General features: G+C 43.4%; 1 protein-coding gene and 1 pseudogene across 1 annotated transcript in view; both read left to right on the forward strand.

The window, feature by feature from the left end:
* The window catches only part of PRKCH (protein kinase C eta), a 168,640-nt gene that overhangs the window by 90,653 nt on the left and 53,268 nt on the right, over window positions 1–24,719 (forward strand). Inside the window, exon 9 of the mRNA XM_073609127.1 lies at window positions 4,626–4,780. Coding sequence (XP_073465228.1) covers window positions 4,626–4,780 — 155 coding nt within the window. The remainder of the gene's footprint in view (window positions 1–4,625; window positions 4,781–24,719) is intronic.
* LOC141120734 (U2 spliceosomal RNA) lies at window positions 13,474–13,589 on the forward strand (annotated as a pseudogene).

A 24,719-nucleotide genomic window follows, 5' to 3' on the forward strand; every position in this document is an offset into this window, starting at 1 on the left:
AGGAAACCCTTCCTGGAAGCATGGGAGCAAGGAGAAGTCGGCGGGAGCAGGTCAGCATGTTTGGGAGATCTCCTGGGAGGTCAGCTAGGTTGGCTGGGAGGACTGTGGAGAAGTTAGCCAGGAGGGCTAGTGATGGGGGCAGCTGCAGCCAAGCGGGACGGCAGTGCCTGAAGAGGGGGTGCTGGGACCAGTAGCCACAGAAGGAGTGAATAATGCTGGACACTGACTTTTGCTACACGTCTAAGGGGCCTGCCTATAACAGGCTTTTGCTTTAATCTAAGTGCAAGTGCGTGCTGGAGGAAGCAGTGTAGTGTATATAAACCGTATATAGGAAGAGCTGTCCCGGACTCTTCTCTGAGTCACATGTGCCTGTGGAAATTCGGTGTGCCTGGCTGTGCAGGGTGGGGGATCCCAGTTCATCTGTGGCCCTTAAGGGGGTGCGCTACATGTCACTCATAAAGAATGCACAAATGGTTCCACTCCTACTATGAGCAATATAGATCCATGAGATCACATAACAGGAAAACTGTAATAAAGCATATGTAAACCCTACAAACCAACCCCTTTAGTCTGGTAAATATACCATTTAAAGCATTTTTTATATCTGTTTTGTAAGTCCAAAAATAACGTCTGTTGAATGTTGATATTGCCGGCAATCTTGTCAGCTTATAGTTTTCTGAGCTCTCTGCCTGTGCTGACAGTTATCAGTTTGCATTGTTTCCTGTTGTCCCTTTAAAATGCAGAACAACTCCAGATTTTGTTAAGGAGATGGGGAGAGAGGGGTGTTTTCTGTAGTCCTAACACATGTCTTGTTCTAGGGCAGTTATGGCGAACCTTGGCACCCCAGTGGTTTTGGAACTACATTTCCCATGATGCTCATGCACTCTGCAGTGTAGTGGAGCATCATGGGAAATGTAGTTCCAAAACATCTGGGGTGCCAAGGTTTGCCATCACTGTTCTAGGGTGACAACCCAGCTCCTCTACAAATACGATGCCGTGAAGTGGTCTTCTAGTGACACTGAGTAAAAATAAAGGGGAAAACAAGCCTGAAAAAAAACAAATACTAAAGCAATGAATCCTATTATTCAATTTCTGTCCGTTTCTTTATTAAAGTGTTACTAAACCCACAACAGTAAAATCAGTCTGTATATGCAGAATAGCATGCTTGTTATACTCACTGTGGAACTTAAGGGTTTAATCCCCTGCATTGTGTAAAAATGCTGTTTTATCCCGTATGTACAGATCCTTCCCTCCTGCACTGTGTATCTGGGGAAGGCCAGCTAACACAGGCAGGGTAGCCAACCTGCACATGCTCAGTTGTGTCTTTTATGCTGTAGAGGATATTTCCTTATTGAGCTGAACTAGCCAGGTCACATGATTCTGACATCACACATGTGGGCGTGTATAAATGCTGCAGTGGAAATCTCCTCCTACCTGAACTCTCAGCACTGGAGAAACTGTGCAGTTTATCGCTGACCGTGGTGTACAGATCAGCCAAAAAGGTATATAGTGGCAATATTTTAATGTAAAAAGATGATTTATAAGCTGTGGGAAGATGAACTATTTTCATATTACTGGGTTTAGTAACACTTTAAGTATAACTAAAGGCAAAACTTTTTTTTAGTTTTGGATAGAGGGTAGAGGAATTAGAATCCCTGTCAGTTTGTATTGCTGTCTGTGCCCCCGTTAAGGAGATTCACACTCTCGGTTTGTCCTGTGTACCATTTAACATTGAAAGTGAAAGTAAAAGAAAATCCCAATATGTGGGTTGTCCCCAGAAAAGTAATGGGCGGGTGGGAGTTCCCAATGGGGTACTAGTTCTGGTGACCTGGGGGCCCCAAAGAAATTCCTTTTATTTGCAGAGATTTCATCTAATTTCCTGTTTTGGTTGTGGGACAGGAAGTGAAGGCAAATCTTCCCAATGGGGCAAAGAGGACAAAAATAAACCTTACAGGGTTTATAACCCTCCCTTACTCTTTCCAAAATGGAATATAGAAAAGTTTTGCCTATAAATATACTTTAACCACTTCCTATCCTGCGTATATTAAAATGACGTCTGCAGATGGGATCTCCCATCCTGGGCGGGTGTCATATGACGTCCTCCGCTTCCTGCTGGGTGCGTGATCGCTCGTGACAGAGCAGGAACATGGATCTGTGTGTGTAAACATACAGATCCATGTTCTGTCAGGGGAGAGGAGACCGATCGTGTGTTCCTAGTATATAGGAACACCGATCATTCTCCTCCCCTAGTCATTCCCATTCCCTTAAAGTTAGAACACGCAGAGGGAACACGTTTAACCCCTTGATCGCCCCTCTAGTGTTAACCCCTTCCCTGCCAGTGACATTTATACAGTAATTGGTGGCTATTTGTAGCTCTGATCGCTGTATAAATGTCCATGGTTTCAAAAAAGTGTCCGATCTGTCCGCCGCAATGTTGCAGTCCCGTTAAAAATCGCAGATCACCGCCATTACTAGTAAAAAAAAATAAAAATAAAAGTGCCATAAATCAATAACCTATTTTGTAGGCGCTATAACTATATCAATATATGCTTATTGCCATTTTTTTTTTCTTACCAAAAATATGTAGAATACATATCTGAGGAAAAAAATGTTTTTTGTTTTTTAAATTTGGGATATTTATTGTAGCAAAAAATCCAAAATACTGTGTGTTTTTCAAAATTGTCGGTCTTTTTTTGCTTATAGCGCAAAAAATAAAAAATGCAGAGGTAATCAAATACCACCAAAAGAAAGCTCTATTTGTGGGGGAAAAGGGGCATCAATTTTGTTTAGGTACAGCTTCGCATGACCGCTCAATTGTCAGTTAAAGCGACGCAGTGCTGTATTGCAAAAATGGCCTGGTCAGGAAGGGGGTAAATTCATCCGGGGCTGAAGTGGTTAAACATGTGATCAAGAAGCTGTTGTTTGTACACATTCCAGAACAGTTACTATGTTGCCATCTAGCAGACTGGCCAGTAAAAAGGACTCACTATGCTATAATTTATAGTCTGTCTTGTAACATGAAGTTTTATGTTCTATGTATTCATGTGCTGCAGCTACTTTGTCTATTTTCTTTTACATCAAGCTTGACAGGCAAATAAAAAAACTGATATTTGAAACTCTGGAAATTCCACACAACCCAAAGCATAGGCGAAATCAAGGAAAATTAAAGTCCAATTGGACTTTTAGATTAAATCCCCCAATACATTAAAAAACAAAAGGTGTGCAAGTCTTAGTAATTTTTTATGTTGTCCCGACAAAGCTGAGTAGAAAAGCCTACTAGACATGCGCACTGCCAAAAAATTCATTCGTTTTCGTTTTCGTTTCATTCGTTTTTCTTTTTTCAGTTTTTCGGGTCATTCTTTATGATCGCAATTTGTAAATTCGCACATATGTAAATTTGTATATTGATATAAATTTGTACATTCGTAAATTAGAAAATGTGTAAATTCACACATTCGTACATTCGTAAATTAGAAAATTCGGAAATTTGGAAATTCGAAATTAGAAAATCCGAAAATTCGAAAATCTGAAATAGTAACTAACTATATAATTTGGTATAGGTATTGTAATTTCCTTTCAAATTTGGCTGTTAGTAAACGTGACGAATACAAATTTATCCGAAGTTATGAATTATCCGAAATAACGAATGCCTAATCTAAACAAATGGAACGGAACAAACTAATAATAATAATAACATTTTTTTATTATTATTATTATTTATTATTATTCATTACATTCCATTCGTTTAGATGCAGCATTCGTTTTTTTGGATAATTCATAACTTCGGATAAATTCGTATTCGTTACGTTCACTAACAGCCAAATTTGAAAGGAAATTACAATACCTATAATTTAATAGTTAGTAATAGTTAAGTTATTATTAGGTAATTATTATTTCAGATTTACGAATTTACGAATGAATGTGCAAATTTACGAATGTACGAATTTACAAATTTTCGAATTTACCAATATTCGGAAAAATTCGTTAATCAAGTTTTCGTTAATTCAGATATTTCCGAATTAACTAATTTGTCGAAATTTGTTAAAAAACTAATTTGGAACAAAACTAATTGCACATGTCTAAAGCCTAACCCCTGCCAGCAAGCTGCAGAGAAAGACCCCTGCTCTTTGTATGGAAGCAGTGGTCTCTGTACAGAGGTCCAACACGCCCCCTTCTGGTTCAGACCTTTAACTGCAATTAGAAGAGCTCATACTCCTTGCTGATTGGATAGCTTTAGCTCTGACTTTGAATTTTTTTGGGACAGTATGCCTTCTTCCTACAGTGGAAGTGTTCTGGTAGTTTGAAAAGAATGAAAAATTCCACCTATGACATCACTTGTTAGCAGTGACATCACTGAAGTACTCAGGGTTTAAAGCTTTTAAGTGTTTTATGTTGCCCATAGAAATAAAAGGGCTTCCAGGCATTGTTTTGCAGTGCCAAGTCTGAACACAAAAAGTAGAATTAAATTGGAAAGCCGAACGTGTCCGACTTCCAGCTACCAACTACAGGAGCCACAATTATTGTGATATGAACCTGATGAAGAACAGTTGACCATAATCGCAGCTTCTTGATTGCATTTGTAAACTTGAATTGTCCTTTATTTTTATCCATTTCTTTTTTTCCAGGACCGTTTATTTTTTGTGATGGAATTTGTGAATGGCGGTGACTTGATGTTTCACATTCAGAAGTCACGGCGGTTTGATGAACCCCGAGCCTGCTTCTACAGTGCGGAAATCACCTCTGCCCTCATGTTTCTTCATGAGAAAGGTGTCATTTACAGGTAAGATGACAAACGATGGCAAAATCACTGAGGTCACAGGACATGCAGCCACTGCATTGCCCGCTAGTACCATGGGGTACTTCTACAGTCCTGAGGTCAAAAGCCCTATTAGTGTATGTTAATATTTTAAAAAGTACTGTATCCATGTATAATATGTAATTATATATGTAATGGGGGCAGCCATATTTGTTCATTACCTATGTGGGCTCTGCTTTATGCTTCACAGGGTGGTGCAGTGGTTGTGCTTTACTGTTTCTTACAAAGCAAGTCCGAGTCAGCCGACTTGTTGAAAATCATACACTTCTTATGTGGCTGATATTGTATCTCATCAGTTGGAGACTTAAAAGCCATAGACATGGACCAAATATCGGATGGCATTGGCCAGTTCAATAGAAACCAGTCGATATTTGGCCCGTGTGTATGGCAACCAGTCCGGCCAGCTTCCGTCGAAGGGGCATGACCAAAAAGGTGTGCCGATTGGCATCTGTTGGCTGTTCTGGTGGGTGGTCCGTCCCACTATCAAAACACAATAGGTCAGCGAGTGAGATCACTGTACTAACATCACATAGGAAGGATTTTTTAATGCAGAACAAATACACCTTGGGGCTCATTTGCTAATGCTGGAGCACTCAGAATCTGATGAGGCTGTGCATGGTAGACAATCCGCTTCTAAGTTCAGCTTGTTCAGTTAAGCTTTGACAATAAAACCTAGAAGCTGATTGGCTATCATGCACGGCTACACCAGATTTTGCACTCTCCTGTTTTAGTAAATCAACCTGAGTGTCTCTTCTGCATTAAATTATCCTTACCTGCCTGTTTGCTTTGTACACTGGGCTACACATTCGTAGCCCAGTTTACTCTTTCAGCATCTGCAGAGAGAGATTAACTCCTGTGCATGCGCCTGAGTGACATCATTTAGGCCCATCCAATCAAAATGGCTGAAGATTGAAACTTGGAAAAAGACTGGCCGAAGACCTCAGCGGCCGTCATGAAGCACCTCGGCATGGCATTACTGGAGTTGAAGAGAGCATAGTGGGTCTTAAAGTGGTTGTAAACCCTTATGCCCCGTACACGATCGGAAATTCCGCCAGCAAAAGTCCGATATGAGCTTTTGGTTGTAAATTCTGACCGTGTGTATGCTCCATCAGACTTCTGCTGGCGGAGTTCCCGCCAGCAAAAGTTTGAGAGCAGGTTCTCTATTTTTCAGTCGGAAAAAGTTCCGATCGGGAATTCCGATCGTCTGTACCAATTCAGACGCGCAAAATTGCTACACATGCTCGGAAACAATTCGCCGCATGCTCAGAAACATTGCACTTCATTTTCTCAGCTCGTCATAGTGTTGTACGTCACCGCTTTCTTGACGGTCGAAAGTTCAGAGAACTTTTGTGTGACCGTGTGTATGCAAGCCAAGCTTGAGCGGAATTCAGTCGGAAAAACCATCCAAGTTTTTTCCAACAGAAATTCCATTCTTGTGTACGGGGCATTATACATATACCCAGTGAAGTGACTAACCTCAGGTTATACACAGAGATTAAACAAATTCTCCTACATAAGTTGTACCAGTTTATCTGCACTATTCTCTTCTCTACATCCATTCCATGTGCAGAATTCATAAAGCTTGTCAGAGTTCAGAAAGCAGGGGGAGAGCTCTGAGAGCTAATTGGAGGGAAGGGACACACCCCTCAACACAGGAACAGAGCTGAGGCTGTCAATCTGCTTAAGCTCCCTCCCCTGTCACCTTTTTTCTATTGGTGTCAGGGAAACTTGTCAGAAGTGATTCATGCTGATAGCAGTGGAACAACGCAGCAGACAGAAATTATACTTAGTGCTCTTAATTAAGACAAGCACACACTATAGAGGGATATGCTTTGCTTATATTTCATATCTGCGGTTTACAACTATTTTAATGCTGGGAAGTGGGATGGACTTCAGTCATGTGGACACTGCTTTTGGCTATCATTTTGGTCACGGCGGGATGAGTTCCCAATTGCACTCTCAGCACAGAAACTTAAGAGCCCCATGGACACATACAGTATCTCACAAAAGTGAGTACACCCCTCATATTTTTGTAAATATTTTATTATATCTTTTCATGTGACAACACTGAAGAAATTACACTTTGCTACAATGTAAAGTAGTGAGTGTACAACTTGTAGAACAGTGTAAATTTGCTGTCCCCTCAAAATAACTCCACACACAACCAATAATGTCTAAACCGCTGGCAACAAACGTGAGTACACCCCTGAGTGAAAATGTCCAAATTGGGCCCAATTAGCCATTTTCCCTCCCGGTGTCATATGACTCCTTAGTGTTACAAGGTCTCAGGTGTGAATGCGGAGCAGGTGTGTTAAATTTGGTGTTCTTTCTCTCATTCTTTCATACTGGTCACTGGAAGTTCAACATGGCACCTCATGGCAAAGAACTCTCTGAGGATCTGAAAAAAAAAGAATTGTTACTCTACATAAAGATGGCCTAGGCTATAAGAAGATTTCCAAGACCCTGAAACTGAGCTGCAGCACATACAGCGATTTAACAGGACAGGTTCCACTCAGAACAGGCCTCGCCATGGTCGACCAAAGAAGTTGAGTGCACGTTCTCAGCGTCATATCAAGAAGTTGTCTTTGGGAAATAGACGTATGAGTGCTGCCAGCATTGCTGCAAAGGTTGAAGGGGTGGGGGGTCAGCCTGTCAGTGTTCAGATCATACGCCGCACACTGCATCAAATTGGTCTGCATGGCTGTTGTCCCAGAAGGAACCCTCTTCTAAAGATGATGCACAAGAAAGTCCCCAAACAGTTTGCTGAAGACAAGCAGAAGAAGGACATGGATTTCTGGAACCATGTCCTGTGGTTTGATGAGACCAAGATACATTTATTTGGTTCAGATGTTGTCAAGCGTGTGTGGCAGCAACCAGGTGAGGAGTACAAAGACAAGTGTGTCTTGCCTACAGTCAAGCATGGTGGGGGGAGTGTCATGGTCTGGGGCTGCACTGGGGAGCTACAGTTCATTGAGGAAACCATGAATGCCTAGATGTACTGTGACATACTGAAGCAGAGCATGATCCCCTCCCTTCAGAGACTGAGCTGCAGGGCAGTATTCCAACATAACGACCCCAAACACACCTCCAAAATGACCACTGCCTTGCTAAAGAAGCTGAGGGTAAAGGTGATGGACTGGCCAAGCATGTCTCCAGACCTAAACCCTATTGAGCATCTGTGGGACATCCTCAAACGGAAGGTGGTGCAGCGCAAGGTCTCTAACATACACCAGCTCGGTGATGTCGTCATGGAGGAGTGAAAGAGGACTCCAGTGTCAACCTGTGAAGCTCTGGTGAACTCCATGCCTAAGAGAGTTAAGGCAGTGCTACAAAATATTGACACTTTGGGCGTAATTTGGACATTTTCACGTTTGTTGCCAGCGGTTTAGACATTAATGGCTGTGTGTTGAGTTATTTTGAGGGGACAGCAAATTTACACTGTTATACAAGCTGTACAATCACTACTTTACATTGTAGCAAAGTGTCATTTCTTCAGTGTTGTCACATGAAAAGATAGAATAAAATATTTACAAAAATGTGAGATACTGTATGTGGGCTTTAAAGCGGTTGTATAGTCAAATTTTTATCGTTTACCTACAGGTAAGCCTATAATAAGGCTTACCTGTAGGTAAAAAAAATATCTCCTAAACCTGTACGGTTTAGGAGATATTCCCCTTGCAATGAGCTGCTGACTGCATGCGCACAGGGGATTCTCGGCTGAAAGCCCGGCAGATGCCGGACCTTGCCGGAAGGAAGTCACGACATCGCGGCTCCAGCCACTCACAGCGCTGGAGCCGCTATACCCAGAAGACACGCCGAGGCAACATGTCAGCTGGACCAGGTGAGATACTGAGGCCTCATTCTAAGGTAAGTATTTCATAATGAGCTAGTATGCGGTGCAAACTAGCTCATTATGCCTTTTTCCTTACAGGTGTATAAAAAACGAAAAAAAGTGTCAGCGGGTTTACTACCGCTTTAAGGACCACACTCCCCTGTCGTTGCACTTATGTGTTACAACAGTGGTCATCAATCCTGTCCTCAGGGTCCACTAACAGGCCAGGTTTGTAAGATAACTGAAATACATCACAGGTGATATCATTTGCTGCTCAGTGATTGCAGTATTCTAGTCTGCATCTCCCCAAGGTAATACTTAAAACCTGGCCTGTTAGTTTGCCCTGCGGACAGGGTTGATGACCACTGTGTTACAAGGTTGGCAAGAGGTTAATGAATACAAAGCTGCAATAATTTGGCCTTTTTATATCTGTATTTTTATGTAATTATAAAGTGTCAGTGTATTAGAACTGATTGTTTTTCTTCTGATTTTATTCAAGGATAAACGTGTGATCTTGCACGCATCAATGTTTGTTATCCTGTTGTATCCAGTGACACATGTATCTTGCTAAATCCACTTAACCTACTAAGACAGATTGGTGCTGAGACAAGTGACAACTTGAGTCAGGACATTCACATACCGGGACTGATAATGCAATGTACAGGACCTGTCTTGTAGGCAGAAAATAAGACAAGCCTGGCGTTCCGGAAAAAGGATTTCAAATGTGAGACAAGGATGTGTAGTCCTATAAAAAAACAAAGGAAAATATAAAGGTGGTTAAAAGCCGTACCAGCTGAGGGTGGGAAGGGGAGCCAACCATGACCGCTAGGTATTTTATATAGAATAAATAAGCTTTAAGTTTGCATTTAAATAATTATAATCATATGTACTAAGTGCATCTAAAGGAATCTAGGTACGAGCGATCACAAACAATCGATGCATCTTTGCTTAAAACAGCACAGGCAGTATCAATTGAAAATCCAATCTTTCACATATCGTTTAAATAATCAATTAATCTGGAAGGGTCTGTGGCTTTCAGGTTATAATATTTTGATCATTTTAGACCCTTTGGATGATTAAATGATCATATTTGATGCATGTTTGGCCACCATAAAGTGGTTTTAAAGGTTGTAATTTTTTTTTTTTTAATAATAAACAGGATATACTGACCTGCTCTGTGGTTTTGCACAGAGCAGCCCCGATCCTCTTCTTTTTGGGTCCCCCCACTGGCGGTCCTGGCTCCTCCTTTCTGCTTAAGTGCCCCCAATAGCAAGCCTCTTTCTATGGGGCACTTGAACAGGCTTGCTTCCGAGCCACTCTTCTGTGAATGAACATTGAAGCACAGAGCACGGCTAGACCCCCACCCCCCCACCCCACTCTCTCCTCATTGGCTTACTGGCTGGGATTGACAGCAGCAGGAGCCAATGCGCCTGCTGTGCGAGCCAATGAGGAAAGAGAGACCCAGGAGAGCCGCTGTTCTTATGCAGAACGTTGGATCAAGATTAGTCTCAGGTAAGTAGAATGCATTAAGGTAAAAAGCCTTCTGCCTTTAGAACCACTTTAAGAGAATGCAAGCATAAGCAATATAGGAAGACACAGAGCAATAAAAACCTGGCTATTGTTCTAACCCTTCTAATTCTGCTATCAAAAGGTGCTTAGTTGCTTTCTTTGTCCCCGTCAGAGAGAGTTTTTGGCAATTATTGTCCTTGTGCAACCCTATTAGGATGTGACTTTGAAAACCCCAATTAAAAACTTTTCGATTTCTAACAATACTGGTGACCCCACAATAGGGATAAAACTTTTCCGCGGAAGGGAGTTTAATAAGACACGTGGCCACTCATTAAAATTAGAAGAAAAGAGGTTTAACCTTAAACTAAGTAGAGGGTTCTTTACTGTAAGAGCGGTTGGGATGTGGAATTCTCTTCCACAGGTGGTGGTGGTGGGGGGCATCGATAGTTTAAAAAAACTATTAGATAAGCACCTGAACGACCGCAACATACAGGGATATACAAAGTAATACTGACATATAATCACACACATAGGTTGGACTTGATGGACTTGTGTCTCTTTTCAACCTCGCCTATTATGTAACCCTTCTACATTCTGTGCAAAACTTAAGAGAAGTTTTGCCAGAGTTGGGCTTTAAAGGCTAATTCCACTTTTAAGGGCCGGTTCACGGCACAATTTCAGTGTTCCAGTTGCATTTCTGCATGCACGTTTTTGATGCATTCCGATGCATTTTTCTCCTCCTTTTTTTTTTTCTTCATCTCAATTAAGTACATGTGCACTCTGGTGTGTTTTTTAATGTGTTTTACTGCACTCCGTACAGAAAAAATGCAACATGTTACACTTTTGTTGATTACAACGGAACAAATGGCACTGGTATGAACTTGGGCCATTGGAATCCATGTTAAACACCGTGCATGCATTTTTGATGCAGAATAAAAATGCATCTGCACTTAGAACAGGTTACATGTTACATCCATATTTAGGGGTTTAACATAATTAGCAACAAATTTCGCCATGTGTCCTGGCCCTAGAACATCATTGGTTAATATGCTGCTGGTGGCCAGCACCGCCCACACCAAGGCAACTCATGGCTCTGATGCAGGACAGGATAGGTCCTGTGCTCATGGCACACTGTTTGAGGGCTGATTCACATTAATGCAGAGAGCTGCAGTTTTCTGTGGAAAAAATAACTCTTCACCAGGGCACACAGAAACAATAGTCTTCTGTGTGGCTGGTTTGCACTTCCACACTGTGGGCCAGAGTGATGCAGAATAATGCATCATGTTTCCATTTTTCTATGTCGCTCTGTAGCCGTCTGGGTGACCCTGCTTTCCCTTTGCATGGCAGGTGAGCTAAATGCATTGAAATAAATAAATAGGTTTAGGAAAAAAAGGGGAACCAGTGCCTTGCTTTGTAAAAAGGCAAAGAACTGTCCCCCGGCTGCAAGCTTTTTTCTCTATGGGTAGTGTGAACCCGCCCTTAGTGAATATGAACTACTGATTGCTATGGCTTATTGTGCCTTATCTCTTGCTGCACTCACAAAGACCATCAGGACTGGATATTATACTGTAAAACCTTACTACCAAACAATCGTCCTTTTGTGTTTTGACCTTATTTATCCAGCATCAGCCAAACCGTACACCCATTCTGTAAACAGCTGAAGCTGATGATTAAGTACATAATTGTAGATAAAGATTAAACTGCAACCACATTGGCAAGGTTAATCTGAATTGTATTTCTCATAGATAACATGCCAAAGCTTGCATACAAGTATTGTTAAGTTAATGTTAACAATGCTTGGGGAGACACAACTTTGTTTTAAAGGAAACGTACTGAGACGAAAATATGGAGGCTTCTTCCAATGTTGACCTCCTTTTCGAAAATGCTTGTTGCCTGGGTGCGTCTGTGTTTTCAGAACCAGAACAAGGTTATGGGAGTTAAACCATCTGCTCTGCATACTTATTTGCCCATTTATAAACCCTGGTACACTGAGTTTTTTTTTCCATTCAACCCAGCAGGTTGAACAAAATAAAAACTGTCCACTCTGTTTGGGACTGTTTTGTTCTGTAGAGCTATTTACAATGAGGGAAAAAAGTATGTAATCCCCTGCTGATTTTGTACGCTTGCCCGCTGACAAAGAAATGATCAGTCTATAATTTTAATGGTAGTTTTTTTAACAGTGAGAGACAGAATAACAACAAACAAATCCAGAAAAACGCATTTCAAAAAGTTCTAAAGTGATTTGCATTTTAATGAGTGAAATAAGTATTTGATCCTTCGCAAAACATGACTTAGTACTTGGTGGCAAAACCCTTGATGGCAATCAGAGGTCAGTCGTTTCTTTTAGTTGGCCACCAGGTTTGCACGCATCTCAAGAGGGATTTTGTCCCACTCCTCTTTGCAGATCCTCTCCAAGTCATTAAGGTTTCGAGGCTGACGTTTGGTAACTCGAACCTTCAGCTCCCTCCACATATTTTCTATGGGATTAAGGAAGGTCTAGAGACTGGCTAGGCCACTCCAGGACCTTAATGTGCTTCTTCTTGAGTCACTCCTTTGTTGCCTTGGCTGTGTATTTTGGGTCATTGTCCTACTGGAATACCCATCCATGACCCATTTTCAATGCCCTGGCTGAGGGAAGGAGGTTCTCACCCAAGATTTCACGGTACATGGCCCCGTCCATTGTCCCTTTTGAGCCGGTGAAGTTGTCCTGTCTCCTTGGCAGAAAAACACCCCGAAGCATAATGTTTCCACCTTCATATTTGACGGTGGGGATGGTGTTCTTGGGGTCATAGGCAGAATTTCTCCTCCTTCAAACACAGTGAGCTAAGTTGGTGCCAAAGAGCTTGATTTTGGTCTCATCTGACCACAACACTTTCACCAAGTTCTCCTCTGAATCATTCAAATGTTCAAACCTTATACAGGCCTGTACATGTGCTTTCTTGAGCAGGGGGACCTTGCGGGCGCTACAGGATTTCAGTTCTTCACGGTGTAGTGTATTAACAATTGTTTTCTTGGTGACTATGGTCCCAACTGCCTTGAGATCATTGACCAGATTCTCCCGTGTAGTTCTTGGCTGATTCCTCATTGTTCTCATGGTCATTGAAACTCCATGAGGTGAGATCTTGCATGGAGCCCCAGACCAAGGGAGATTGACAGTTACTTTGTGTCTCTTCCATTTGCGAATAATCGCACCAACTGTTGTCACCCTCTCACTAAGCTGTTTGGCGATGGTCTTGTAGCCCATGCCAGCCTTGTGTAGATCTAAAATCTTGTCTCTGACATCCTTGGACAGCTCTTTGGTCTTGGAATCTGATTGATTGCTTCTCTGCCTTTTGGCTAAGATCAAGTGTAGTATCTGTTCTTATCAGTTGCCAGAGGAGGCGCTGTGCTACTCCTATAGAGAGGAGGGCTATGCAAATCCAATGACGTAATTGTGCCTGGAAGGGCGGTTTCAGCAGGGATTATGTCGAGCTGCCTGACAGATTACTGGGGGCCGACCACTGGTCGAGTCTGAAGCCGTCCGGAAGGGTGCTCCTGGTGAGGATGGGTGCTGCATTGAGTCTGACCAGAGGGTCGGGTCCCTGGCCTTCTGGCCTAGATTGGGGTAGTTCTAGCTCCTGTCAGTTTTTCGGGAAAGAATGCTTGCTCCCCTCCAGGGGGAGCGGTTAGTATTTCCCGAATGTAATTAGGTAGGAGTGATGGGAGCGAGGGTTGAGCCTTTGAGAGAGGGGCTCTCCCCAAGCTGCCAGATCTTCAGGGCTTCCTGGCTGGGGTGGGGGCTGTCTGGCCTGGGCTGTTGGTCAGGGTTGGGACGAAAAGCCTGTGGTGAATGTGCCCCTGAAGTGGCAGTTCAGGGGTGCCGTATAATCACTGTGAGTGAGGGTCACTTTGATTTATGGCACCATGTTGGTGCACCATGACACCAACACACGTTTTTCACACCTGCTAGGACCAGGGGAAATTTTTATTCCTGGCCGAAGGGCCTGGCCATTGTATTGCACAATGGTCACTCTTTCACTTCTCCCACTTCCTTCTCCCCACTTTCCTATTTATTTTACCCCCGTGTTCATCACTTTTTTGTATTTTTTTTGTTGAATGTGTAACACGTTTGTCACTGTGTGATTAGTAGGGTGTGGTTCCTCTGGCCTACCCTGAACGTCTTGGGATGGGGGTGGACATAGGCCTTTTGGCTTGCTTCACCCTCTCTCATGGGGTCTCCCTTCGGGGAAGTCCCACCGAGTACATGGGTGGGTCTGTTTCAGCAGACCTTCCAGAGAAAGGGGGTCCGTCTGGTTTCGGCCAGATGGACCCAAGTGAAGTACCTCAGTCCCCGTCTGGAGCCTAACACCCCGGGGGATCAGGGTAAGGTCCTTCCTTGGGAGGACTAGTGTAACACCCGTTGCACGATTTGTTTCACTCTTTATGTGTGTGCACTTTTTTTGGAACCGGGTGGAGTTTTTGGGTGTGTTTCACACGCCACAGGCTTTTCCCCCCAAAAAATCTGATTGCTTCTGTGGACAGATGTCTTTTTATACAGGAAAGCTGAGATTAGGAGCACTCCCTTTAAGAGAGTGCTCCTAATCTAAGCTCGTTAACGGTATAGAAGACACCTATGGATGGTATATAAAGGAAGTATATTGTTGTAAGGCAAGTCAGCACAAACCAATAAATGGTCAAAGATCATTATACTAGCCTTAGGTATGGCAGTTGGCTTAACATTAAACCAAACTAACATGTATTCCACAGCATTAACAAGGAGCCACATATACCGTGAGATATAGAACAACAGTAAAGGAAGACTCTCAGTAACTCTGCAATAACCATTCAAAGAAAGTGTCCTGGAGTGCACTCTGTAGTGATGCCCCCAGATGTGGGTATGCGTAAGTGTTCCTAATAGGGTACCACTGGAAAGTTTGCATGATACCTGGCGCCTAATGCACAATGTTTAGCAGGCTGAGGTTGGGGCCCGTCTGTAAGGTGGTGCACGTGGAGCTGTCCCTTTAAGACAATGTGCAATGGATGGCTGATGAGCTGCTAAATAGAGAGCAGTCTCTATTGGCATTAACTATGTGCAGCAAGGGATTGACCTTTGTAGTTCCGCTCACCACTCCTGTCTTTGATCTGGTCCCTTATGCTTGGCGGTCTGTTGTGCCTGAAGGCTCAGTCAGTCCATATGATTAGGTCCTCATGAACATGTCCTCACTGATGTGGGCACACACGCCAACGGGTCTCCCTAGCTCTGGTCCCACGACACCGACTCTCTGTGGCTTAGTCTCTTAACTCTCTGGGTGCTCAGAACACAACAGCAGGTCTGCACACTCTGGTTCCTCTACTATTCTGTCTCCTCTGCAGCGATCTCTCTGGTGTGCACTGGCAAGCCTGTACACTCTGCTTCCCTTTTGGCAAAAAACCCTGACCACCAATGAATTGGATAGGGAAAGACTAATCTCTCCTTCTTTTGTGAGCAGGAAATCCTGAGTATTAAATTAAAAGCCCCATAGCCTCCATTGTACAGCACTTCTTCAAGGACTACATGTCCCATGATCACCCTCCAGCCTCCCACTGATTGCTGCCAGGAGAGAGGGGGATTTTACACAGCCGCTCTGACTCACACAGCTGATAGCACAATGTGGTGAAGCGAGAAAAGCCAGCACCGACGCCTGCAGCCCAGTGGCAGGGGGGAAAGGTAGGAGGATAGCGGGCACAAGGTGGGGGGGGGGGGTGCCACTGAGTGCCATCTGGATGTGAACGTAATCCTTGTTTTGTTTTTTATTTATTTATTTTTGTCGACTTCACACTACAATAGAGAAAAGTTTTATTAATGGTAATTTTATTCTATGACTTTCTCATTATGAATTGTTTATTGGCCAGTTCCTAGGAAAAATTTATTTTTAATTTGTAACATGAGTATTTCTTTAGAATTTTTGTATAGTCAATTTATTGTTCTATAATCACTTTAAAAGATAAGAGTAATGACACCCAGTACGCAGGAAAGATAATTACGTCTGATCATCACAGCATTAGCACTTGTCAAAATACTTGCTGTAATTTTCCAGAGGATAGAAACTTTATATAAGCAGTTTGATGTACATTGATAGTGTGCAGAGGGTAGAAACTTTATATAAGCAGTTTGATGTACATTGATAGTGTGCAGAGGGTAGAAACCGATAACAGACAGTTACATTTTAAGTTACTGTCATCAGATCAAAGGGAGATGGGTGGGTGTCATCATAATTATTGTTAAAAAAAAAAAAAAAAACAGTGACAGGAAGTCCTCCACATGAACTGCAAAAACTACAGGAGGGTGCAACCATCTTGTGCATTACCAATAATGTTTTATTAAATCCACACAAACAAATGGATACTCACATGCCAATAAAAAACATCAAGCAAAACTGATCTGCTCCAGTCAAAACGCAACAGAACTCGTCCTAGGAACAAATGGTTGGATGGCTGACGCGTTTTGGGGGTTAGTCCCTTTTCCTCTGAGTTTTGTTGCGTTCCGACTGGAGCAGATAAGTTTTGTTTGATGTTTTTTTATTGGCATGTGAGTATCCATTTGTCAGTGTGGATAAAACATTATTGGTAATGCACGAGGTGGTTGCGCCCTCCTGTATGTTTTTTGCAATATGTTTTTTGTAGGGTGTCATCATAACTTGAACGCTGTCTGCATTCATGGCCACTGACCTGCACAGCTGTCAAATTAGGAGCAGTGGCAACGCTATGGGGGGGTGTGGACCGCACCCGGGTGACACCCGCCAGAGGGGTGACACCACCAAACAGCACTGTGGTAGGCTAGGGGAGAGAACCACGGTGATGTACTAGGCTGCTCAGTGCCCTACTGCCTGTCTGCTGTCACTCCGCGGACTGGGCAGGACAGAGCACTGTGGCAGTCTAACGGGGGTTGGGAGGAGGGGTTCAGGGGTTTGTGAACCATGTTTTACCCCCCAGGTGATGCCACGGATTAGGAGCAGTGGTTATGTCCATGCAATCGCTGCGTCCCAATTGATATGAATAGAACTGCCTGCATGGGGATGTATGGAACACCTCTGAATCTCCATGTGGGCAAACGCGGCCCTCACATGCATGTACACTAAGCACGCCCGTTTGCACACGGCCATAGATACAGTGGAGAAGTGAGTGTAGGCACAGTAAGTCAGTTATTTACAGGATTACCAGGTGAAAATAAAGGGAAGCCTAAAAAAATATTAAATGCCAGCATTTCATCTAAGGACTGGTATGCTACAATATATTAAGGGCCCGTTCACACCTCTCCAGTGTGGGGTGCTGCAGGATCTTGTGTTGTTGTTTGATGTGTTGAAAAACTGAGGCATGTCCGATTTTCTTGCATTGGCTGCCCACTGATTTGAATGGGCTGTCTTCATATAATGCAAATGAACACTCAACATAATGCACATTAATGCAGGTGAGTTAATGCAAGACACCAGAACAGACAGGTGTCAGACACTATCTAAGGCTAGGTTCACATCTATGCGGTTTCCCTACAGCTGCATTTGCATGAGCACAGCAGCCCCATTTAGTTTAATGGGCTGCTGTACTGACAGAAAACACCTTTTTTCAAAAACGCAGCGGCAGGGAAACCGCACACCACTATGCAGTCCCCAGTAGAGAAAACCACACCATCATTTCCAGTGCTTGGGGGTGCCACTAAGAATTAATGGCACCCCCACGCATCTGCTAACAGCACCTTTTTAGTGTGGGAAAGTGTGCGATTTACATGCAGTCCTGCACCTGCATATAGTGCAAACCTAGTCCTATGCCATATAAGTGTGACGTGAGACTGCAAATAGTGCCCACACCCCGGTCAAGATGTATATCCAAAGAAAAATAAAATCTGTGTCAGATACTAATAATTTTAAGATTTTTTTTTGTGTAATCTGGATAGACCTGACCTGAGGTTAACAAGGCATTATTGCCAAACCACAGCCCTATGATAGCCATCAGCGGCGGTCGGTCCATAAGGGGCGCTGCCCCCCTAATCTCCATGTGCTGACCCTCAATCTCCATGCAGGGCACTGGACGCATGGATTTCTATGAGTTATTTTCTTTTGTGAAGCACATGATTAGAGCCTGAGGCTCTAATTGGCTTCACAAAGGTTGGGCAGAGTACTGCGCCCCGAGCCCACCCACTTGTGATATTAGCGAATGTTTATTTGCTATTGTCTTCCTGTTTCTTCTCCCGGCCAATCAGGACAGGAAGCAAGTCCTAAGACCAGATTTGCCCGTAGAGAAGGGACTGGATTGGCCAGGAGGAGACGCAGAGGAAGCCGACCACAACCTGGATGGGGTAAGTGCGAGGCTGGCGGGGGGCGGGGGTGTTTGTGGGGGTTTTGTTTGCCGCCCACCCCCCCCCCCCCCCCCCCAAAAAAAAATAGAGCACCAGCTGCCACTTATAGCCATATGCCTCCTCTACAGTCACTGGTCGATCTGCAGCAGTTGCAGGATGTACAGAGGCAAGAGATGGAATAGGTGATGCAATTTCTTATCGGGAGCATTGGATTTCTCTGTGACAACCAAATCCAATCAAACTTATATCATATATCGTATCGTATATAACATATCCTGACTTCCATATACCATTGCTGGTAACTGTTGAGAGGCAGATCAGGAATATGAAGTATTCTCAATCAGGAATGTTCCAAACGCAGAAATATAATGAGATGCAAAAACATGAAACACTTTAGTTGATTCATCCAGTTTTGTTCTGCCAGCGGCCTGCCCTGGGCTGTCATATGAGACTATATAGGCCGTGCTTCAACACGCTGGGCATTGTGACGGCAGCATTTACCTTGTAACTGAGCAGCCAGAACTGGTTTTTATTAGTCAGGTCCTTTCTTGTCAGATTCTAGGTTTGTACACCCAAATTAAGGTGATTTATAACTCCCTTCCAAAGGCTGAAATGTTTTAATACTCATCCATTCATTGAATACGTGTATAACTGCAAGTCTGCAAAGAATTTAAAGTGACACAACCTTATTTTCCAAAAATAATCCACATGCATCTACTTCTTCATGGCCCTGTAATCAATTTTTAATTACATTTTTCTTGCTGTGTAAGGTAAAAAACCTTTATCCTTTTACAACCACTTCAGTTAAGTCAAATTTTTATTTTTTTCCTCTGTCCACTAAACACCCCCTAACCCAGCAGCGGTAGTGTTCCGGTGCTGCAGGGGTTACTAGAGCAGAGCGAGCTGTGACGGGCACTCTTTAAGAGACTGGGCTATATCTGCCCTTCTGTCCCCCTCCTCCATTCATAGAAGCTGTACTATAGCTTCCGTGAATAAAAAGCCAACTATGACTGGAGGACAATTGGATGAATTTAAAGCAGAAACTTCACCTAGAAGCAGGGGCGGACTGACCATTGAGCCACTCGGGCACTGCCCGAGGGCCCTGGGCCACAAGGGGCCCCATCAGGGTTGCCAGCCTCAGTAAAACCAGGGACAGTATGTACAAGTCTGTTTTTTTTTACATCTGTCTGTGTATACTGTGTGATTGTATACTGTGTGTGTGTATACTGTGTGGCCCCATAATCTCTGATTGCCTGGGGGCCCCATAATCTCCTATTCCCTGGGGGCCCCATGAGTTATCAGTCCGCCCCTGCCCAGAAGGGTAAGTTCCACATGTTTGCATCCTCCCCCACCCTCCACTGCCACATTTGGCACTTTTTTTGGGGGGGGGGGATGGGTACCTGGTTTTTGCCAGACGATCAGTCCCCCCCTCCTTCCCCCGCAGCCTTCTAGGACACATTACAGGTCCCAGAAGACTGCAAGACCATTCACAAGGCACAGTGCTGCTCGTGCATGCGCATGTGCATTAGGAGGCCACAAGGCTTCACTGCCAGTTTCCCTTACGATGCTGGCGCCTGCACCCGAAGCTGAATGAAGAATCTGCTTAGGTGAGGACATCGCTGGATTCCCTGGACAGTTAAGTGTCCTTATATTAAATGTCAGCAGCTAAAGTATTTGTAGCTGCTGACTTTTTTTTTTTTTTTTAATCTTTAATGGTATGCAACAGATACAATAAAATGGTAGCTTCACAAAACATCCAATCAGATGAAGTAGTATATGTTCAGCACATGCACGGGTACATCATCTGCTGACTTTTTATTTTTCTGGATGGGCCTGGAGCACCTCTTTAAGTTCCACCTCCTCCATTCATAGATCACAGCACTCATGCCTGCTCATTTATTGAAAAAAAAAAAAAACAATCTGCTCAGTGTGTGGACAATGCCCTGAGAGCCACTGTCAGTCACCACCTTGGAGGAGGATCAGAAGTAAGTCTGTTTTCCCTTCTTCATGTCAGACTGTTGTCCAGGAGTGCATGAAAGGGTGCCTCCATAGGTCCCTGCTATTGCAAGGAGACTCCCGATAACAGAAAAGAGGGGGCATTGATCATGGGACCGGTCAGAGAAGAATAAAAAGAACACTTTGGAGGAAAAAAACAAACAAACAACTGATGTAAAGTACTGTACAAATGTTTCAGGCAGGTGTGAACAAATGCTGTAAATTAAAGTGGTTGTAAAGTCAAAAGGTTTTTTATCTTAATGTATTCTATTAGTTATTAGGCTTACATATACTCAGGGCTTTTTCAGCGGGAAAGCGGGGGAACACAGTTCCGGCACCTCCAGCACTAAATGTATGTAATAGCATGGGGTGTGGGGGTGTGGGGTGTGCTGGAGGGTCTATTGATGTTGGCTGCTGGTGATCTATTGTCACTGGTAGGGATCTGATTTTGTGTGAGGATCTATTGTTGCTGATGGGGAATCTATTGTTGCTGGGGGGTCTTATGTTGCTGGAAGGGATCTACTGTTGAGGGGGAGGTCTATTTTTACTGGCTGCTGGAGGATCCATTGATGCTGGCTGCTGGGAGATCTGTTGTTTCTGCTGGGGGGGGGGGGTCTAATGTTGCTTGGGTGTGATATTTTGTTGTGGGTGGTCCACTGTTGCTGCAGGGAATCTATTATAGTTGGGGTGGAGTCCATTGTTGCGGGGGAGTCCATTGTTGTGTGGGGCTCTATTGCTGGAATTCTATTGTCCCTGGCTGCAGGGGATCTATTTTACTGCTTTTTTTTTCATTAACATGTCCCATACAAATGATTTAGCACCACAAAATGATACTTGGTTCTGTATTCTCTAAAAGGGGCAGTTCTGGTAGGTGGGTAGGGGGTGGAATCAAGGGACGGTGGTCAGAGGTGGGTAGGGGGCAGAGACAAGGGGTGACTCAGGCGGAGGGAGTTCCTGCACCTATTCTCCAAGAAAAAAGCCCTGCATATACTTTATTCATTATTGATTTGGAAAACATCAAAGCTTTCATTTTAAGAAAGTAATGAAAATATGCAGCAATAATTCCAGAGTCGACTCCACTGTGAAATGTCAGCAATGTAAACACTGGGGATGGTAAAATATTGTGTTGATTTATTCAGAGCTATGTATTAGATAGTTGTGGCTGGAAGACGGAGAGAAGGATTGGGATGGTAAAGTGTTCTAAATACAGGATTGGTGGGGGAGTTCTAAACTGAGATAAAGAAAGTAGGATGGGATGAGTCCCTGATATCATGACATCACAGGTATGAGCAGCGAGAGCTCTGCAACGTGTATTCACTGCATATTGCACCATCTGTCATACAGCAATGATAAGAGCAGGGAAATTAATCTGGATTTTCAGATGCCCAGTCAAGCATTGGAGAAGTCTGAATTGCCAAGGTGACCCCTCCTAATGCGTCAGGCAGGACTTAATGATTTAAAGCGAACACATGAAAAAGGTTAACCAGTTGAGTCAGGAGTTTAAATACAGTACTGTGCAAAAGTTTGAGACTCAGTATTAAATGGTTTTCCATATAAATTAACAATCTATAATGTGCATAAACAGGGGAAAAAATCAAATGATTGGTGATATGGTTCAGTGCATGGTCAAAAAATTCTAGGCATGGTATACTTTTACAGTTATATTAGTACAGTTTGAACCATTGTATCTATGTACAGTGGGGAAAATAATTATTTGATCCCTTGCAGATTTTGTATGTTTGCCCACTTACAAAAAAATGAAGGGTCTATAATTTTTATCATAGGTGTATTTTAAATGATAGAGAAAGAAAAGGTTGCACTTACATAGGCAGAAGAAAAAAATCTCGCTTTGAAAGAATGGGAGGGACGCCATCTGCCCTCCACCTGCATTCCAACGAGTGGCGGATCCGGTGATATGTGCTATGTCACTTCCGCCACTCGTTGAAACGCAGATGGAGCGCAGATGGCGTCCCTGCTGTTCTTTCTTAATGTAATTTTTTTCTTCTGCCTATGTAAGTGCAACCTGTATACTTTTAATAAATGCTTTGGTGCTGCACTACGAGGAGCTTCTGTTCTTGTCTTTTTGATAAACATGCCGTTTCCATTCGGAGATTGTGCCAAATCTCTGAGCTGCCGGTTTCTGGACGTCCTTTTGCTTTGCTGATTTTGACTACTTGTTATGGGTGTCAACTCCGTCCGTTGAGTAGGACATCTACCTAGAAGTTGGTGGAAGGAAATGCACTGGAGATACAACACTTTGCTTTTCATTGTCACATCTGATACCAAAAGAGGAATCTCCAGCACTTTATGCGCGTTCAATTTAACTGTGGTGATGGATTATTGGACTTTTATATACTATTATATGACTTTGCACTTTATTGTTTTGAGCGCATTGTAAAATCTTGGATGAGAACCTTCTTCCCTCAGCCAGAACCCTGAATATGGGTCATGGATGGGTCTTTCCAAAACATACCACCAAGGCAACAAAGGAGTGGCTCAAGAAGAAGCACATTAAGGTCATGAAGTGGCCTAGCTAGTCTCCAGACCTTAATCTTACAGAAAATTTATGGAGGGAGCTAAAACTTTGAGTTGCCAAACGACAGCCAAGAAACCTTAAGTTTTTAAAGAAGATCTGTAAAGAGTGGACCAAAATCCCTACTGAGATGTGTGCAAACTGGTAACAACTACAAGAAACGTCTTACCTCTGTGCTTGCCAACAAGGGTTTCTCCACCAAGTACTAAGTCATGTTTTGCTTGGGGATCAAATACTTATATTTCTCACTGAGCTGCAACTCAATTTATAACATTTGTATTGTGTGTTTTTTATGGATTCTTGGTTGATATTCTGTCTCTATAATTGTAAATACACCTATGATAAAAATTATAGACCCTTCATTTCTTTGTAAGTGGGCAAATTTACAAAATCTGCAGGGGATCAAATAATTATTTTCCCCACTGTATATATACCATACCTGGCCAATGCCCCTGGAAGCTGGAAATCACTGAAGTAGACACCATTACTCCACTACTTCTTGCTTCCGGTTCCCGTGCAGAGTGGCTGGCTTGATATTTTTTAAACACAGGAGGTCGGCTGCTCAGCATGGGCAGCATTCAGAGAATGCTTTGCGTTTGTTTCTGGACCTGAACAAACTCAGAGGTAGTCGGATATAAACAAATGCATGTTCGTGTACATCCACCTGCCCTTAAGCCTGGTATAAGCCATCAGTTTTTTTTTTCGTTCAACCCAGCGGGCTGAACGAAAAAAAAAGTGAGGAGCTCAGGAGGAGCCGCTGTACTAACTATCTGATGTTAGTACAGACATCTCCCTGCTGAGCTTTGTGTTCTGACAGGCAGACAGCAACCCCCCCCCCCCCAGCCAGAACAAACCAGTCAGCGCTCACTGCCATTGGCTGCCAGCACTGATTGGGTGCTGGTTTTCCCGCATGCCCACTCGACAGCTGGCCATGCTGATATACACATGGGCCGATTGTCGGCCAGCTTATATTGGACTGGCCAATATTCGGCCTGTGTGTACCAGGTTTTAAGCTGGCCATAGATCGATCAAAATTCAACAGGTTCAGCAGGGATTGGCGGAATTTCAATCCTTTCATGGCCATTCCCATTCCTGGGAATTGGGTTTGTCGGAAAATTTTTGTTGGATCAGCGCTGCTCAGTGTATTTTGACAGAGGAGAAATCATGCGGGGAGGATTCCTCTATCCACCTCGTTTGTATGGATGGGGGATCAATTTTTTTCAATCAGCCCGCTGCTTGATCAAAAAAAAAAAAAGGATCCATCTACTGACAGCCTTAAGCCTCGTACACACAATCGGATTTTCGCCAAGGAATTGTGTGATGACAGACTGTTTGCCTAAAATCCGACCGTTAGTACTCTCCTTCAGACAATTGTTCAACTTTCCGCCGACAAATGTTGGATGGCAGGCTAGTAAATTTTATGGTCTGTTGTCAGATTTTCCTATCATCTGTACATAAGTCCGTCACACAAGTCCAAAGTACAAACACGCATGCTCGGAATCATTGCTCGCCAAACACGACATTAGCAGAAGTTGCCCAAAGGGTGGCGCTCAAGAGCTGAAATTCCTCGTAGTACATCACTATGTTCGTTTTTGTTGGCCGAAACTTGTGTACCATTTGTATGCAAGTCAAGTTCCTGGCACACGCCCCTTCGGACAAAAGTCTGACGCTTTTTTGGCCAACAATCTGATCGTGTGTACGAGGCTTTAGACTCACATGGATCTTC

This window comes from Aquarana catesbeiana, linkage group LG13, assembly GCF_042186555.1.
Source record: "Aquarana catesbeiana isolate 2022-GZ linkage group LG13, ASM4218655v1, whole genome shotgun sequence".
NCBI classification, from domain to species: Eukaryota; Metazoa; Chordata; class Amphibia; order Anura; family Ranidae; genus Aquarana; species Aquarana catesbeiana.